The sequence below is a fragment of the Doryrhamphus excisus genome, linkage group LG3, assembly GCF_037039965.1.
Source record: "Doryrhamphus excisus strain RoL-2023G ecotype Guam linkage group LG3, RoL_Dexc_Guam_v1.1, whole genome shotgun sequence".
Lineage (NCBI taxonomy): Eukaryota > Metazoa > Chordata > Actinopteri > Syngnathiformes > Syngnathidae > Doryrhamphus > Doryrhamphus excisus.
Window position 1 is genome coordinate 4,750,001 of NC_136359.1, and position 19,076 is coordinate 4,769,076.

General features: G+C 40.7%; 1 protein-coding gene across 3 annotated transcripts in view; it reads right to left on the reverse strand.

Annotated features, from left to right (window-relative positions):
* Positions 1 to 19,076, reverse strand: part of LOC131127950 (netrin receptor UNC5C) — a 253,722-nt gene that overhangs the window by 91,771 nt on the left and 142,875 nt on the right. For all 3 annotated transcript variants that reach the window (XM_058070370.2, XM_058070371.2, XM_058070372.2), the window contains exon 3: positions 14,739 to 14,882. In XM_058070370.2, the coding sequence (XP_057926353.2) occupies positions 14,739 to 14,882 (144 nt within the window). The remainder of the gene's footprint in view (positions 1 to 14,738; positions 14,883 to 19,076) is intronic.

Consider the following 19,076-nt stretch of genomic DNA (forward strand, 5'->3'; position numbering starts at 1 on the left):
ATCCAGCTCCATAAATATCAAAAGCACATAAAAATCCCCCCCCAAACAACTTCCAAGTGCAGAAAGGTTGATGAGTACAGACGGAAGACTTGTGTAAACATCTCCCCACCCCTCGGAAAAAAACACCTCTCTCTCTAGAACGCCTAAACTTCTTCCTCCATGGCTGGACTAAGACTGTTATTATGTGTTTTTGCGGTGGGCTGGCGGCCTGAAGGCATCCTCTGCATAAGCACATTTTAGAGCAATTATGCAAAAAGGAGCGCCTATGCCTGCCTAGCGAGCTGACTGGTTGGCTGGCTGGCTGCTTGCTTGGTTGGTTGGCTGCATGCTCCCCGTGCCAAATCACAATGGCCGCCCCGCCGGAGCCGCTTAAGGAATCAAGTGCAAAGTGAGAGCTTCTCGGGAAGATGCAGCTCTCAGAGCATCGCTGAAATAATGATGAAAAAGCATGAAGGGGAGGAAAATATCACGGCTATAAAACACTGTAAACTCTAAATAACATCTTTATTGTTTCGATGCTGAGAATAAATCATTGACATGAACGCACTAAAACATAATTTTCATTTCCGACAATGTGCAACAAGTGATAATTATCACGAAGACATTGAATCGTGCAAGCTAAACAACGGCCACAAATACTGTAAAATGAAATACCATTCTCACTTTCGTCCAAAAAGATAGAGTATAGCACCAAATATAGTTATTTGTTTTATACTAAGAAGTATACACAAAAGTATTTGTGATCTATAGTAGATACATGGTATCTAGTTTGCTCGTTACATATGATAATAGTTGACTTGGATAATATTTACTATTACAGCATTATATTGTATACAGGCTCCCATAAATACATATCCAGTAATAATAATAATAATAAATAAATTAAATTATAATAATGACATTATTATTATTATTATTATTATTATTATTATTATTATTATTATTATTATTATTATTATTATTATTATTATCATTATTATTATTATTATAGTTGGCTTGGATAATATTTACTAGTACAGCATTATAATGTATACCGGCACCCATAAATACATATACAATAATAATAATAAATAAATTACGTTATGATAATTAAATTATCATATTTTATTATTATTATTATTATTATTATTATTATTATTATTATTATTATTATTATTATTATTATTATTATTATTATTATTATTATTATTATTATTAATAATAATAATAATTGCTGTTATATTATTATTATTATTATTATTATTATTATTATTATTATTATTATTATTATTATTATTATTATTATTAATAATAATAATTGCTGTTATATTATTATTATTATTATTATTATTATTGCTATAATTATTATAATTATAATTATAATTATTATTATTATTATTATTATTATTATTATTATTATTATTATTATCATTATTATTATTATTATTATTATTATTATTATTATTATTATTATTATTATTATTATTATTTATGATGATGATTATTATTATTATAGTTGACTTGGATATGATGATGATGATGATGATGATGATGATGATGATGATGATGATGATGATGATGATGATGATGATGATGATGATGATGATGATTATAGTTGACTTGGATAATATTTACTAGTACAGCATTATATTGTACACAGGCACCCACAATTAAATTAAATTAAATTAAATTAAATTAAATTAAATTAAATTAAATTAAATTAAATTAAATTAAATTAAATTAAATTAAATTAAATTAAATTAAATTAAATTAAATTAAATTAAATTAAATTAAATTAAATTAAATTAAATTAAATTAAATTAAATTAAATTATTGTTGTTGACTTGGATAATATTTACTAGTACAGCATTATATTGTATACAGGCACCCATAAATACATATACAGTATGTATTTAGCAAACTAAACCAGCATCTTTTACACAGAATATCATACACATTTTTTTATACATATAACAGGGAACCAGAGGGTGAGAGTTTCCAAATGGATTTCTGCTGGATGGACCATCTTCTCCTGATAAGAAGTGAAAAGTACCCAATAAGTGCCGTAACTAATACTTGTCTTGCTCACATATCCATTTACAGTATGAAGTAAGTATGGCCTGCTGAGGCTGCAGATTACAGGGTGCCTCTTCACATTTGAGCACTCGGGTACCAAAAGTGTCTCCCATGAGCTGTTAAAGTCATTTTGGGTGGTTTTCTCAAAGAGACTTCAGAGCTTCTCTTTCCAACTGCGACCCGCTTCATTCCCACACACTTTTTCTTTTTTTTTTTTTTTTTTTGATCCGTCCTCGACAGCCGACAAGGCCTTTTCCAACCGCAGTCAAGACGGGAGCGAGTAAACAAACAAGGCGGCTGACATAACACCAGCTCTTCCTCCAGACTGCGGCCGTCACATGACTAATTGGGATGAAAGATGACTCAGGGGCTTGCTAATATGCTCAGCAAGGACGGGAGGTGCTGTTTATTTAGGAAGGAGACTGATTCAGGCCACGGCCACAACAACACTGGTATCTAATAAAGAAATATTAATAAAACAATATAAAATATATGAATAAAAAACACATTTATGGGTTTTGGCCTTGCACCGTGGACTGGAGTTTATTACTACTAGTTTTACATTAGCAGTGTTTTATTTACTGAAGTGTTATCATGCATATAAATAAAGTATGTTTTTTTTTTAATCTTCAGCCTGTTTTTTTTTTTTAATACAAGGAAACCTGCATAATTTTATATGCCAACCCAGTTATGTCTAATAACTGATGAAGTCTCGGTGTACCATATTGTTATTATTAAGTGCCCACGTGAGCCGCTTTACTCAACATAAACTCATTCATTCATTCATTTTCTACCGCTTTTTCCTCACGAGGGTCGCGGGGGGTGCTGGAGGCTATCCCAGCTGTCTTTGGGCGAGAGGCGGGGTACACGCTGGACTGGTCGCCAGCCAATCACAGGGCACATATAGACAAACAACCATTCACACTCACATTCATACCTATGGACAATTTGGAGTCGCCAATTAACCTAGCATGTTTTTTGGAATGTGGGAGGAAAACCGGAGTACCCGGAAAACACCCACACATGCACAGGGAGAACATGTAAACTGGAATTGAACCCTGGTCTCCTAGCTGTGAGGTCTGCGCACTAACCACTCGTCCGCCGTTCAACATAAACTATTGCTTTTAAAAATAAAAACAACAGGAATAACTGTGTTTTTGTCAAAATCTAATAGATTGGATGTTGTGAGACTTTGTTGATCGACAAGTGTTGAAATATGGTCTCAAACTTGCGGCCCGCGGGCCAAATGCGGCCCGCAAGCCGCAAATTTGAGGCCCCCACCTTGATACCAAAGTTTAATGCTGAAATGACAGCTTAAAGCTGTGTGCACACCGGACACAATTAACATGATTTTGCCCCCCGCCCATACTGTTACCCTACCGTGTTACCCCGCCCTGTTTTGCTTTGGATTAGCAATGAAGCTAAAGGCTTATGATGCTGGGTACAAATAAATGCAGGAAATGATTTGGAATAAAATGTAAAATACACGTAGAGATGAAGCATGTTGTTAAAGTTACGACGCTGCTCCCAGATGGAACTGAGTATGATGCTAACTTGCTAATTGGGTAAAATTATTAAGTTTCATTAATGTTCATGTTAAAGGTTAAATAACTGTTAATACTGTACATTTGAATCTGAAAACAATAATTTCTCTACCAACTGTATGTAGTTTCTTACGTTTTTCTTATTTGCTGTTTTATTATTATTATTTTATTTATTTATTACTGATTGATTGATTTATTGTCTTTTTGTGTATAGAAAAATAAAAATTAAGATATTTGAGAACAGTGGAATGTTTTATCAGATATTTTGGTGTGGGAAACCGGAACCAAAGTACTGAAAAAGTGTAGGGTATAGCAGAAGCAAAAGCATTGAAGATAGTTTTTTTATTGATTTTTTTCCAGTTTTTAATAAATTCCCAATGGAATCTTTTCGAATGACTTTTTCGAAAGCAATGGTATACATGGAAAGGAATATTCCAATCTCTTGTCTACATGCAACGCTATAATCCAACAGAATAGTCAATGGGGCATTCGCAGTAAAACGTAAACACCAACATCATGTGATACCGACTTCCTCGAGTTTTTCTTTCACTTGTTGGAATAACTCCGTATTGACAGTTTTTCCTTCGTCCAGTCTTGAAATTTAGTTTGAATCAAAAAGAAACTTTCCGCAGCAGTGCAGTGCCGATTGCTGGCCTCCATTTTTTTTAAATCGAAGAACGTCTGGATCTGCGTGTTACGTCATATCTCAGCATTCGCGGAAAGAACGCACCCGGGAACAGGAAAAGATAAAGTTCAATCTTGCTAATATTTTATAATTAAGCTCGGGACATGTTTTATATAGATATATATTTTCTTTTTTAATAAAACTGGACTTGTGAATGGCATATAGAAGGGTTTAGATTCTGTTCCACAGATGGCGCTAATGCACACGAAAGCTGCTTGCCAACCGCCAATAAACAACAAAAGAAGAAAAACACCACAAAGAAGAACGCAGTCTGACAACTTTCCGATTAAGCGGGTACAAGATACCTCAATCGGATTGGGGAAAGGAATATTCCACCCTTGGGAATACCATTATATATTCATTTGGATTGGCACTTTTCTTTGGGAATTAGTTGTATACAAAGGTTAGATTTATTCCGTTTGAGCAAATAACCCGAATGGAATTGGAATATTTTGGTCCATGTATACGTGGCTTATGTCTCTCAACTGGATTGGGATATCTGGATCCGGACGAAACAGCCAGGGAGAAGGCAGATGTCTGGTTTTCTCTGCTGAGGCTGCTGCCCCAGCGACCTGATCGTGATGGATCGTAGGGTACCTAGACTTCCGGGCATGCCCAGTACGGAAAATACCCCGGGGTAGCGCTAGGGCACCTAAGAGGAATTATGCCTGGGGAGGACTTGGTTGGGATTCCCTATTGAGAATGCTGCGCCCGGGACTCAAGGAAAATGGATGGAGGCATGGATAGATTAGAAATACATCTGGTTATAACTCCGAAGACCGAAGGAAGTGTTTCAAAGTTCTCTGAAGTACATTTAAAAAAAAAAAAACTTGTGTTTTTGGACATCATTTTTAAGCCTAGCTCAAACCTGACATGCACTAATGTTTTGATTCCGTAAATAAGTTCAAGACTGAAGTGTTTAAGACCTCGAACTGCTTCAGTTTCTTTCCACTAAATTACTTTTTGCACATGGACGTTAGCTTATTTTTGTTCTTTATCAGCACTGTCAGATTTACAGAGTACGCTACAGCAGTCGTGCACATCTGGGAAAAAGCTCAGTGGATGAATGGATGGATGGGTGGATGGATGGAAGAGATGCGAGTCCCCCACCGCAACCACATATCAACTCAGCGTGTGACTTTATAAAAATAATGTATCTTCACATAGTGTTTGTAACCGTCATGAGGTCTCTCCGCTTTCACAGCCATAAAGCAAGCCTGTCTGGATGAAGTCATCTGGAAAACGAGCGAGGTGCAGTCGGTGCAGCTGGAGAGGCATTAGGCTGCATTTTACTTCCAGTTTGCATATGGATTTTTTTCAAACGGCTACGCTCGCCATTTGCCGCCAAAGTAACTAAGAGAGCAAACAAGCACAGGCTGTGAGTGTGTTTGTGTTTAGTTTGTGAGCTGTTAAGTGTCCTTCTATATATGAATGTATGCACAGTGGCAGCTGGTGCGTTTAAAACCGGGGAGGTCATGTTGCAGGAAATCTTGAAATGTTATATTTAAATATGGAGTATTTTTGAAAATATAATATACATAATATTGGTAGTAATACAAAAACAACCATTCATTTTCTGGAGCCTATCCCAGCTGTCTTCGGGCAAGACTGGTGGCAAGCCAATCACAGGGCACATATAGACAAACAACCATTCACACTCACATTCATACCTATGGACAATTTGGAGTCGCCAATTAACCTAGCATGTTTTTTTTTTAACCCGAAGAAAACCCACGCATGCACGGGTAGAACATGCAAACTCCACACAAAGATGGCCGAGGGTGGAATTGAACCCGGTTTTCCTAGCTGTGAGGTCTGCGCGCTAACCACACAAGCCCAAAAACATTCATTCATTCATTTTCTACCGCTTTTTCCTCACAAGGGTCGCGGGGGGTGCTGGAGCCCATCCCAGCTGTCTTCAGGCGAGAGGCGGGGTACACCCTGGACTGGTCGCCAGCCAATCACAGGGCACATATAGACAAACAACCATTCACACTCACATTCATACCTATGGACAATTTGGAGTCGCTAATTAACCTAGCATGTTTTTGGAATGTGGGAGGAAACCGGAGTACCCGGAGAAAACCCACGCATGCACGGGGAGAACATGCAAACTCCACACAGAGATGGCCGAGGGTGGAATTGAACCCTGGCCTCCTAGCTGTGAGGTCTGCGACACACGTCAAAAAAACGTGTTAAAAACATGTTAAAAAAACTAAGTCACATTTTTTTCCTTCTTCATGTCCGAACCATCTCAGTCTGGCCTCTCTGACTTTATCTCCAAGGTCTCTACCAAGTAATGTTCATTTGATGGATTCGTTCCTGATCCTATCCATCATGGTCATTCCCAATTAGAACCTCTGCTACTTCCAGTTCTGTCTTTTCCTCAGTGACACTGTCACACAATCCAAGGGGGATTGTGTGGAAAAAAAACAACAACATTATCACGAAACTTTTTCCACACATGTAAAAAAAAAACGTATTATAAACACGTTAAAAAAACGAAGTCACGTTTTTTTCCTTCTTCATGTCCGAACCATCTCAGTCTCGCCTCTCTGACTTTATCTCCAAGGTCTCTACCAAGTAATGTTCATTTGATGGATTCGTTCCTGATCCTATCCATCGTGGTCATTCCCAATTAGAACCTCTGCTACTTCCAGTTGTCTTTTCCTCAGTGGCACTGTCACACAATCCAAGGGTGATTGTGTAGAAAAAAACAACAACATTGTCACGAAACTTTTTCCACACACGTAAAAAAAAACATATTATAAACACGTTAAAAAAACGAAGTCACGTTTTTTTCCTTCTTCATGTCCGAACCATCTCAGTCTCGCCTCTCTGACTTTATCTCCAAGGTCTCTACCAAGTAATGTTCATTTGATGGATTCGTTCCTGATCCTATCCATCGTGGTCATTCCCAATTAGAACCTCTGCTACTTCCAGTTGTCTTTTCCTCAGTGGCACTGTCACACAATCCAAGGGGGATTGTGTAGAAAAAAACAACAACATTGTCATGAAACTTTTTCCACACACGTAAAAAAAAAACGTGTTAAAAACATGTTAAAAAACGAAGTCACGTTTTTTTCCACACAATACCCCTTCTTCATGTCCGAACCATCTCAGTCTGGCCTTTCTGACTTTATCTCCAAGGTCTCTACCAAGTAATGTCCCTCTGATGGATTTGTTCCTGATCCTATCCATCGTGGTCGTTCCCAATTAGAACCTCAGCATCCTCATCTCTACTACTTCCAGTTGTCTTTTCCTCAGTGTGTACCTTTTGTATTCCTTTCATTTTCTGCACAATCCATTTGACTATATGTGAAAATGATGGCTATAATAAAAACATAAAATCCAGTGGTGGTTTTTGCAGAGAGTTATAAATGTCTAAAAAGCTTATTGCCAGTTCCAAATCTCCACTAGAGCTTCGTCTCATCGAGACACGAGTGAAGGAGAATTGATACGTTGTTGTAAAAAGTAGACATTTGGTGGTGACGCACAGTGCGAGTGTCTGGATTGCCGCTTACTATTCACATGCGTGTCGCGGAGGAAGGTGGCACAACAAATTGCCATCATCTGTGCGTGACCTTGACATAGCGCTAATCCATCCAAGGAGAAACACTTGACCACTAATGGCTGCGGGGGCCAAAGAGCATGACTGTCACTGCATGCACATTTGACTTCATCTGTGCATGCTTGTGTGCTTTATGAATTACAATTATGCAGCAGCTGAAGTCCAAAAGCTATGGAATTTATATCTAAATATGCATGTGATAGATTAATTTAATTAATGGAAATTAATCCTAATGTTATTTAAACAGCATAAGTATGCATAAAAAGCAAGAAGAGGGCAGTGTATGCAGAAAAAGCAAAATGAGATAGAGGAAGAATGTAGAAAAAAAATGCTGAGTTGCTATAAAGGTGTTATGCTCGAAAAAAAAAAGACACTACTCAGCAAGCTGGAGCCGCCACCGAGAATTTTAATCACGCCCCTAGATCCAAATAGGAGCCGAAGGCCCGCTATAGGTCAGGGGGTTGGGTCTATTTGTAAGTAAAAAGGTCAAGCCGGGAGGGTGTGTCATCACATCCGAGTGAAGAGGACAAACGCTGATGACACGGAGGAAAAGAGGATATAGCACCATAAAAAAAAAGACATTTTGTATGGAAAAACAAAAGTAACACCTTCACAACTTCACTAAATTAAAGCGATAGTAACTGTTACTATTTAGTCATATAAGGGAGGCCGTAACTATGATGCAATGCAATTGCGTCACTGCAAAGTAAAACCACAACATTTTTCAGAATTAATACTTTACAAATAGCCAATTAGAGACTCCAATTAACTTAAAGGGGATCAAACTGTGGTTTCTCTTGGCAAAAAATGACTTTCTTCTGTTTGGCGATGATCTATTTTGCATATAGATGTCATCTGATTTCATCATTTGACAAAACATGTTGAGGATATATTTGATCTGTGTTAATTTTTAAGCAGAAATAACACATTACTTCTTATAAACATTATTGTTAATATTATAATATTATTCCGTGAAGGAATTTTGGCCCACTCATTTTTGCAGAATTGTTGTCATTCAGCCACATTGGAGGCTTTTCCTGCATTATTAAGGTTAGCACTTGAACTAGACAATTCCAAAGTCATTTGGTTTTTCTTCAGCCAATCAGAGGTGGACTTGCTGGTGTGTTTTCAGATCAAACCCAACTTGAGGTCACCAACATATGACCGGACATTATCCTTAAGCAGGTTTCATTTTTTTCCAGGTTCTGAAGCAGCAAACCAAGACCATCACACTACCACCACAATATTTTACTGTTGGTTTAATGTTCTTTTTTTCAAATGTGGCGTTATTTTTAATGGGACACACGCCTTCCAAAAAGTGAAAGTTTTTTATTTTTCCAAAGTCTTTTTGTTCACAAGAGGTTTTGGTCGGCTCGGCCATGCAGTCCGTTTTTGCCACATTGGAGGATTATTAAGGTTTATTAACCTTATTAAGGTTAGCACTTGAACTAGACAATTCCAAAGTCTTCATTTGGTTTTTCTTCAGCCAATCAGAGGTGGACTTGCTGGTGTGTTTTCAGATCAAACCCAACTTGAGGTCACCAACATATGACCGGACATTATCCTTAAGCAGGTTCCATTTTTTTCAGGTTCTGAAGCAGCAAACCAAGACCATCACACTACCACCACAATATTTTACTGTTGTTTTAATGTTCTTTTTTTCAAATGTGGCGTTATTTTTAATGGGACAGTTTTTTTTTTTATTTTGTTCACAAGAGGTTTTAGTCGGCAGCCCGTTTTTGCCCAGTGTCTTTCTTATAGTGGAGTCAGGAACGCTGAGTTCTTTGGGTGTTGCTGTGGGGTCTTTTGTGACCTCTTGAATGAGTCGTTGCTGCACTCTTGGGGTCATTTGGGTTGATTGGCAACAATGGCTCTCCCTGTGATTCACTAGATAGACCTCAACATCTGAGCGATCAATTAATCTCAGTTATGTTTTAACTGGGCGGCAATAACTTTAGCGTTAGCGTTGGATTTTTTGTCTTCCTTAATAACAAAAGGTGTCATTTAAAAAATGCATTTTGTGTTCAGCTGTGTTGACTAATATTAAAAAGTATTTAATGATCTGAAAAATGCAAAAATTTGTAAAAGTAAGTTAAGCTAAACTTCACTCAATAAATGACGAATGAAAAAGCCCTTGTCTTGTGTGAAATCGTGCAAGACGGTGGGATAATGTTAAAGGTTTTGCAGGGGGAAGAGGCATGTTTACGCCCCCCCTCCAAAAAAAAATAAAAATAACACTATCCGCCATTGTAGCAAGGTGTGGCCTCTCATGTGTGTGGCTCATTGAGGCTTTGATGCACTTTTTACATGTTCGATACATCTCCCAGCATGCATCAGCCCGGGCGCCAGCCAAAAACAGCACATCACCCAGCCTTCACTGCACCCCAGAGAGGACTTAGAGAGTTGGAGAATGTTGTTAGCGCGGCGAAGACGGATGCTTCTGACACACCCAAAGGAAAACATCCTTGCAAAGCAAAACAATGCAAAGGACTACAGCAGCGGTCTCTCGGCACAGTAACAGTCTCTAAATCTTAAGTGAGAACAGCAGTGATCCAACACTGAACTATGCTGAAGTCTTAAGTTATTCTATCAATGATATAACAACCATAGAAAAGTGGATTGTCATTCTGTAGGTGCTACTACTACACACTGTATGTTTCCTACTACTTCCTGTTTTACTATTAAATAAACAGACTAATGACTCCAAACCTGCAATAAAAGCCTGTTGTCCTGGTGATCAAGCCAGTGTAGAATACTGCATTGAATCAATATCTTGTGATATATACTGTATTTGTAGTTTATTTCATGCTTGAAAATACACCATTTAAGCAAAAAATACATCAAATTTGCTTAAATATGTACTCATAGTCAATACGTAACAACACATAACATTCATTTTCTACTGCTTATCCGATGTCTTCAGGCAAGAGGCGGGGTACACCCTGGACTGGTGGCCAGCCAATCACAGGGCACATATATAGACAAACAACCATTCACACTCACATTCATACCTATGGACAATTTGGAGTCATGCAAATTAACCTAGCATGTTTTTGGAATGTGGGAGGAAACCGGAGTACCCGGAGAAAACCCACGCATGCAAACTCCACACAGAGATGGCCGAGGGGGGAATTGAACCCTAGCTGTGAGGTCTGTGCACTAACCACATGACCACCATGCAGCACACACTCATTTAATATTTGAAAAAACATAAAGCCGGAATTGGTGATGCTGAACTACATACATTTTGTTTACTTTTATTATTGTTAATTATTTATAAGGGCGGCACGGCGGTCTAGTGGTTAGCACGCAGACCTCACAGCTAGGAGACCTGGGTTCAATTCCACCCTCACCCTCTGTGTGGAGTTTGCATCTTCTCCCCGTGCATGCGTGGGTTTTCTCCGGGTACTCCGGTTTCCTCCCACATTCCAAAAACATGCTAGGTTAATTAGCGACTCCAAATTGTCCATAGGTATGAATGTGAGTGTGAATGGTTGTTATTACTCAACAGAACAGTCTCACAGACTCACTGTGTCATCATACAAAGAAAGCTAACATCATCACGCAGCAGCTTAACACTTCAAAGGTATGTCTAAGAAATATACAAACATGTACCAATACAGACTCCAAATTGTCCACAGGTATGAATGTGAGTGTGAATGGTTGTTTGTCTATATGTGTCCTGTGATTGGCTGGCGACCAGTCTCTCGTCCGAAGACAGCTGGGATAGGCTCCAGCACCCCCCGCGACCCTCGTGAGGAAAAGTGGTAGAAAACGAATGAATGAATGAATGAATAATTATTTATATAAAAATATATATTTTTTGAACCATTATTTTAACAATTAAACAGCAAAAGTGATGTTAATTCTGTGAACGAAAAATAAAAGATAGCACCTCTGCTGGTTGCAGAGAAGTACTGCACTCTAGTTAACCTCCGTTGCAAGCAATCGATCACACAGTCAACATAATTTGTGGTACAATCTCCATAAAAATCTTTGCTTAAGCAGGTTGAGCAGCGTCCGACCAACAAGCAAATGAAAAGACGAGCACTAAGGGTGGAGGTAATAAAAGAATGTAAGTAAGTGTATAAATAAAGCAAACGATATCCTTTACGAGAGAAGCTGCTTGGTTAATATTTTAAAAGAAGCCTCAGCGTGATGGATGTCCTCCTGCAGCGTCAATACTAAGAGCCATTTGGGAGTTGCGTCTGGTGGAGTGATAGCGTCTACAACGGAGGATGTGCGGCACCTCCAACCCCCCCGGTTGCTGAAGCAGAACCAAGTCCGGTAAAAAAGACCAGCGGGTCGGATTATTGGTTATTTCTTCTGATCTTCACCTCTGTCTGACCGGAGCCGTCTGACAAGTCCCACTTGTCTTATACGGCTGAACGGAGAGGTGCAATGGTGCTTGCACAATGAGCGCCGCGGGTCCGACTCTCTGGCCAGCCAAGGAGCGATCCGTTGGGTTATATGAGGGCCTACGCTGCCCGGGCGCTGTAAAGCATCTCTGTTGGCTCTTCTAGGCTTCCTCTTGTAGGGAGGCTTGGGTTTGGGTTTAACAATCCTACAAATGATTTCCCTGTGTGATCATGTTGAGTATTTAGGGACACACTTTCGGCCACACTGCCTGCTGTTGTCTTATTGAGGCTTAGTGACCCTCCTCTCAGGCGTCCTATTTGTTTCGACACCACAACCCAACAACACCCTGTAGATAAGTGAATCAACTTAGGAGGTCCGAGTCTGCTCGGAAAGTTCTTTTTCAAGTCTCACAGGGTCTAACAGTGAAATAACTATGGCATTTAATGCTACAATGTAGCCAAAACAGTAGGTGCACTGCAAACTACAATCATAACAATAAACATATACCATCCATTCATTTATTCACTCATTCATTCATTCATTCATTCATGACTGGCTGGTGGCCAGCCAATCACAGGGCACATATAGACAAACAACCATTCACACTCACATTCATACCTATGGAGCTGTGAGGTCTGCTCGCTAACCACACGACCGCCTACACACTTGTAGGGATTAAAGACTAATACAAATACACAGTTTGCACACAATGACTTGACATATACGTAAACTTCATTAACACTATGCAAAGGGCGGCACGGTGGACTAGTGGTTAGCGCGCAGACCTCACAGCTAGGAGACCAGGGTTCAATTCCACCCTCGGCCATCTCTGTGTGGAGTTTGCATGTTCTCCCCGTGCATGCGTGGGTTTTCTCCGGGTACTCCGGTTTCCTCCCACATTCCAAAAACATGCTAGGTTAATTAGCGACTCCAAATTGTCCATAGGTATGAATGTGAGTGTGAATGGTTGTTTGTCTATATGTGCCCTGTGATTGGCTGGCCACCAGTCCAGGGTGTACCCCGCCTCTCGCCCAAAGACAGCTGGGATAGGCTCCAGAACCCCGCGACCCTCGTGAGGCAAAGTGGTAGAAAATGAATGAATGAATGAATGAACACTATGCAATAAATACAAAAACTAAATATAGCATCAAAATTTTTGTTTGTAGTCAGTTAACATGCCCGAAAACTCACCAAATTTGGCAAGTGCATCAGGTCTGGTGAAAAATTTTATATTTTATGGGTTTCAAATATAATGTTCCAAAATTGACTCACTAGCAGTACATTGAAATTAAAAAAAAAACAATTTGCCCCCGCCACCAGTTTCACCGATCGTCACAGAACTTGGTGGAGACATTTATCATGACAGGACGCATCAAAAAGTCTCAAGAACCCATATTGCAAAACAAACAATAAGTGGGCCATTTTGGATGGCGGCGGCAATTTTGGGGGCAAAAGTAGGGGTTGTATCTTCAATTTGGAGTCGGCAATTAACCTAGCATGTTTTTGGAATGTGGGAGGAAAAACCGGAGTACCCGGAGAAAACCCACGCATGCACGGGGAGAACATGCAAACTCCACACAGAGATGGCCGAAAGTGATATTGAACTTGAGTCTCCTAGCTGTGCTCGGCCGCCGTGCAGCCCATATTATAATGTTATTCTTGTAAAATTATGACTTTCTCATTAGCTTAAAACTTTTTTCTTATAAATTCTGACTTTATTCTGTTTACATTTTTGCTGTTGAGTCTTATTTGTGTCTTAAAGGGCCTTATTATAGTCATTTTCGGCCCTTTGTATTGAGTTGTGGACTCCAAAAGAACAGCTCCACACAATAACCAACACAAAAAAAGTTTTTTTTGTGCATGTTTTTGGAATGTGGGAGGAAACCAGAGTACCCGGAGAAAACCCACGCATGCACAGGGAGAACATGCAAACTCCACACAGAGATGTCCGAGTGTGGAATCGAACTCGGGTCTCCTAGCTGTGCTCGGCCGCCGTGCAGCCCATATGATGATGTTATGTTATGTTGTTGACTTCTGTTAACATTTCTTCTGATTTTTACATTTTTGCTGTTGAGTCTTATTTGTGTCTTAAAGGGACCTATTATGGTCATTTGTATTGAGTTGTAGACTTCAAAAGAACAGCTCCACACAATAACCAACATGTGCATATTTTTGGAAATGTGGGGGGAAACCGGAGAACACGAAGAAAACCCACGCATGCACGGGGAGAACATGCAAACTCCACACAGAGATGGTGGGATTGAACTCGGGTATCCTTGTTGTGATTTCTGCATTCTAACCACTCGAACACTGTGCAGCCTTAAACATATACTAAAATTGAGATTTTTTTTTTATAATGGTGAAACTCTTATAAAATTTCTGTCACATTGTACCTGTTTTTCCATCTTAAAACTGCCTCAGACATGCTCTCTTCCACCAGAGGGAGATAAAGAGCCCATGGGGAGGCTGACGTAATGCGTTGAGCCCGACTAATTGAAATGTATATAATATTACTTGTACTTACATGCGATGCGTACGTGCGCCTTGCGACTCTTGGTGGTCCCAGCAGAGCTCCATGCCACACATTGACACCAGTAATCTTCTGGTCCAAACAGCTCCTCCACTTGCTGCCTTGTTATTTCTATGCTGGCTTCTCTCACCACCAGACCTGCAAAAAACATGTCAAATTAAGACAACACGTACTTTGCTGTAATCTGGATCCATTACGCTTACTGTTTACTTCTTGGCTAGCAACACCGTGCTAGCTAACAGACTACAAGAGGTCACAATTCCCGATGGTGATGTATAATCATAATAATAGGTGACTGTCAGTTCATCTCCTCTGTCTTAAATTGTTTATTTTGGGTGTGAAGGTAGCTATAGGGATGTTATTTAATGTCTAGAGGTCTCTAATGATGTTAAAAAACATCCATAGATAATTATTAACAGGTTTTATATGCCATAACTACAAAAATATTCAATTTATGAAGAAGGAATCCTGTCAAACCAATCAATCGAGATAAACGAGGGATTATTGTAGATAAGAAAAGTTAATTATCTCACAATCGATTTTGCATTTAGTGTACACAATGTGAGAATTGATACTTTGCACAAGCCCAAAATATCTCAGCTTGATTCTATTCAAGCAGAAATAAGCACGACGGGTTTAAAGTAGCTTTACCAAGTATCAAGGCAGTTCAAGTATCGAGGCAGGCTGCAGAGGAAAGATGACCTGGAGATAAGTGAGAAATAAACTGGAATATTTTGTACATTCTTAAAGTAGGCAAAGTGTAAAAAAAAAAAAAAAAAAAAAGCTTCAGTTGAGCTGAGCAAATGTTTTTGGCATAAAAGAATGATGAGGAGGAATAAGACGCGAATGGTTAAGTACACAGACGAGAGAGAAAGATTAAGAAGTGTGCAAGGCCAAATGAAAAGTTAAACCCCGAAGGAGATAAAAGATGGCTTTTGGGGAAAAGTACGCGGCAAGTAGGGATGGATGACTTGGGCGTGGGCGGACAAAAACGGTTTGGGCGAGGATCTCTGTGGTTTATCATCATCATCTCCACGAGGACTCCCAACAGAATCTTGACTTCTCGCTTCTTGCTGGGAAGTTCCAACAGCCGTGGCAAAGGGGACCGAGAGTGAGCCTGTAGTATTAAGTAGGAACCCACAGGGATGCGAGGCAAGCGAGCCAGGGATCAAATAGAGATGGCACGGACGATGGAAGGTGGAAAACAAGAGATAATTGAGTGCCAAAAGCCAAAGAGTAGCAAAAAAAAAAAATCTGAGGGAGGCTGGGGGCGACAAAAATGGCAGCAAAAGAGGTGATTAGAAGCAGCGAGGAGCTGAACTGAGGCTGAAAAGACAGCGTGAGGGCACTAGAGGGAAAAGTGGCAGGTCAGAAAGGAAGTAAAGCATCACATAAATATAAATAAGCGTTTTTATGATGGGACAATACTCCAGTATGAAAACTTGGGTATACATTAGAGTGGTTATTTACTTAGATGAGTCAACACAGCAATTATTGTCAAAAAAAAAAAATTGTGGCCAGCCAATCACAGGGCACATATAGACAAACAACCATTCACACTCACATTCATACCTATAGACAATTTGGAGTCGCTAATTAACCTAGCATGTTTTTGGAATGTGGGAGGAAACCGGAGTACCCGGAGAAAACCCACGCATGCACGGGGAGAACATGCAAACTCCACAGAGAGATGGCCGAGGGTGGGATTGAACTCGGGTCTCCTAGCTGTGAGGTCTGCGCACTAACCACTCGTCCGCCGTGCAGCCAAACCAGGACATGTTAGCATAAATTTTACATTTAAGGTACATGGAGTGGGGCTTACATGCTCAAGATGTAATTCATGCAACACCCTCTAAAGTGCATACATTTTGGATGTTAACCAAAAACTGTGCTAACTGAGGCGGACGCTAACCGAGGTACCACTGTGTTCCTAAATGGAGCCTCCGCAGGGCAGCCGAGCAAACTTCACACAGAGATGGCCGAGGGTGGAATTGAACCCTGGTCTCCTAGCTGTGAGGTCTGCACGGTAACCACTCATCCAACGTGCAGCTCCTTTGTCCAAACAGTGTTTGCCAAATAGAAGTAGAGACACTTCACCTCGTTGATGTCCGAGGTGAAATGTACATTACGGGGGGGGTAGTTACTTTTACTGCTAACTAGTTACTTTTGCAGTGGAGTAACTCAGTTAGTACAAAGTTACTTTTTTGAGAAGTAACTAGTAACTACAACTAATTACTTTTTTAAAGTAATGTGCCCAACATGATAGTGTCATAAGTCTGGGGCTGCATGAGTGCTGCTGGCACTGCTGGGGAACCGTGGTTCAATGAGGGGAATGATGGATGCCAAAATGAACTGTGGCATACTGACGAGGACACTGGCCTACATGGCCGTTTTCTAACATAATCTGGGGCTGCATGAGTGCTGCTGGCACTGCTGGGGAACCGTGGTTCAATGAGGGGAACGGTGGACGCCAAAATGAACTGTGGCATACTGACGAGGACACTGGCCTACATGGCCGTTTTCTAACATAATCTGGGGCTGCATGAGTGCTGCTGGCACTGCTGGGGAACCGTGGTTCAATGAGGGGAACGATGGACGCCAAAATGAACTGTGGCATACTGACGAGGACACTGGCCTCCATGGCCGTTTTCTAACATAATCTGGGGCTGCATGAGTGCTGCTGGCACTGCTGGGGAACTGTGGTTCAATGAGGGGAATGATGGACACCAAAATGAACCGTGGCATACTGACGAGGACACTGGCCTACATGGCCGTTTTCTAACATAATCTGGGGCTGCATGAGTGGTGCTGGCACTGCTGGGGAACCGTGGTTCAATGAGGGGAACGATGGACACCAAAATGAACTGTGGCACACTGACGAGGACACTGGCCTACATAGCCGTTTTCTAACATAATCTGGGGCTGCATGAGTGCTGCTGGCACTGCTGGGGAACCGTGGTTCAATGAGGGGAACAATGGACGCCAAAATGAACTGTGGCATACTGGCGAGGACACTGGCCTACATGGCCTTTTTCTAACATAATCTGGGGCTGCATGAGTGCTGCTGGCACTGCTGGGGAACCGTGGTTCAATGAGGGGAATTATGGACGCCAAAATGAACTGCGGCATACTGACGAGGACACTGGCCTACATGGCCGTTTTCTAACATAATCTGGGGCTGCATGAGTGCTGCTGGCACTGCTGGGGAACTGTGGTTCAATGATTAGAACGATGGACACCAAAATGAACTGTGGCACACTGACGAGGACACTGGCCTACATAGCCGTTTTCTAACATAATCTGGGGCTGCATGAGTGCTGCTGGCACTGCTGGGGAACCGTGGTTCAATGAGGGGAACGATGGACGCCAAAATAAACTGTGGCATACTGACGAGGACACTGGCCTACATGGCCGTTTTCTAACATAATCTGGGGCTGCATGAGTGGTGCTGGCACTGCTGGGGAACCGTGGTTCAATGAGGGGAACGATGGACGCCAAAATGAACTGTGGCATACTGACGAGGACACTGGCCTACATAGCCGTTTTCTAACATAATCTGGGGCTGCATGAGTGGTGCTGGCACTGCTGGGGAACCGTGGTTCAATGAGGGGAACGATGGACGCCAAAATGAACTGTGGCATACTGACGAGGACACTGGCCTACATGGCCGTTTCCTAACATAACAAGCCCAAGTTGGGGCCCCATGATTTCAGAACCATGGACAGAAATTTGTTAGTTTGTGTGTGCAACTCAGGCTGTTTACTCCATGTTTTGTTGTTATTAATGGAACCGAGGATTTCACAATGCAGGTTCCGAGTGAAATAAAGACGAGATACTACTCCAAAGCATCCAAGTATTGAGAGGAAATAACAAAATACTTGCTGAAAATGTGAAGATTGTACACACTTAATACATAAAAAAAGTCATTTTCTACCCATGTGAGCATCAAATCATTCATTCTAAAAACAACGAAAGACACCTCTGAAATGTCTGCTTCATGAGTCCAGCAAATTGACTCGACTATTTTGTGCTAGTGATTGCCTCCGGTGATGAGGCGCACTCACGCTGCATGACAAGCCGCTATTTCTCACGGCGAAAGGCAACTGAAGTTTGAGCTTTATGAAGCCAAAGGTCATACTTGTCACAATGTCAGCTTCATTTTCTCATTCCCGCAACTTCAATTACAGCGATAAAAAAAAAACAATGTTATTATTATGCGTGACTGGAACAGGCAGGAGAGCTAATAATGGTTGTGGTGATTAAAATGAAGTGACGGAGAAGCAGGCGTGTCACACCGCAAGATAAGGGAGAGCACACACGGTTGACGACTGG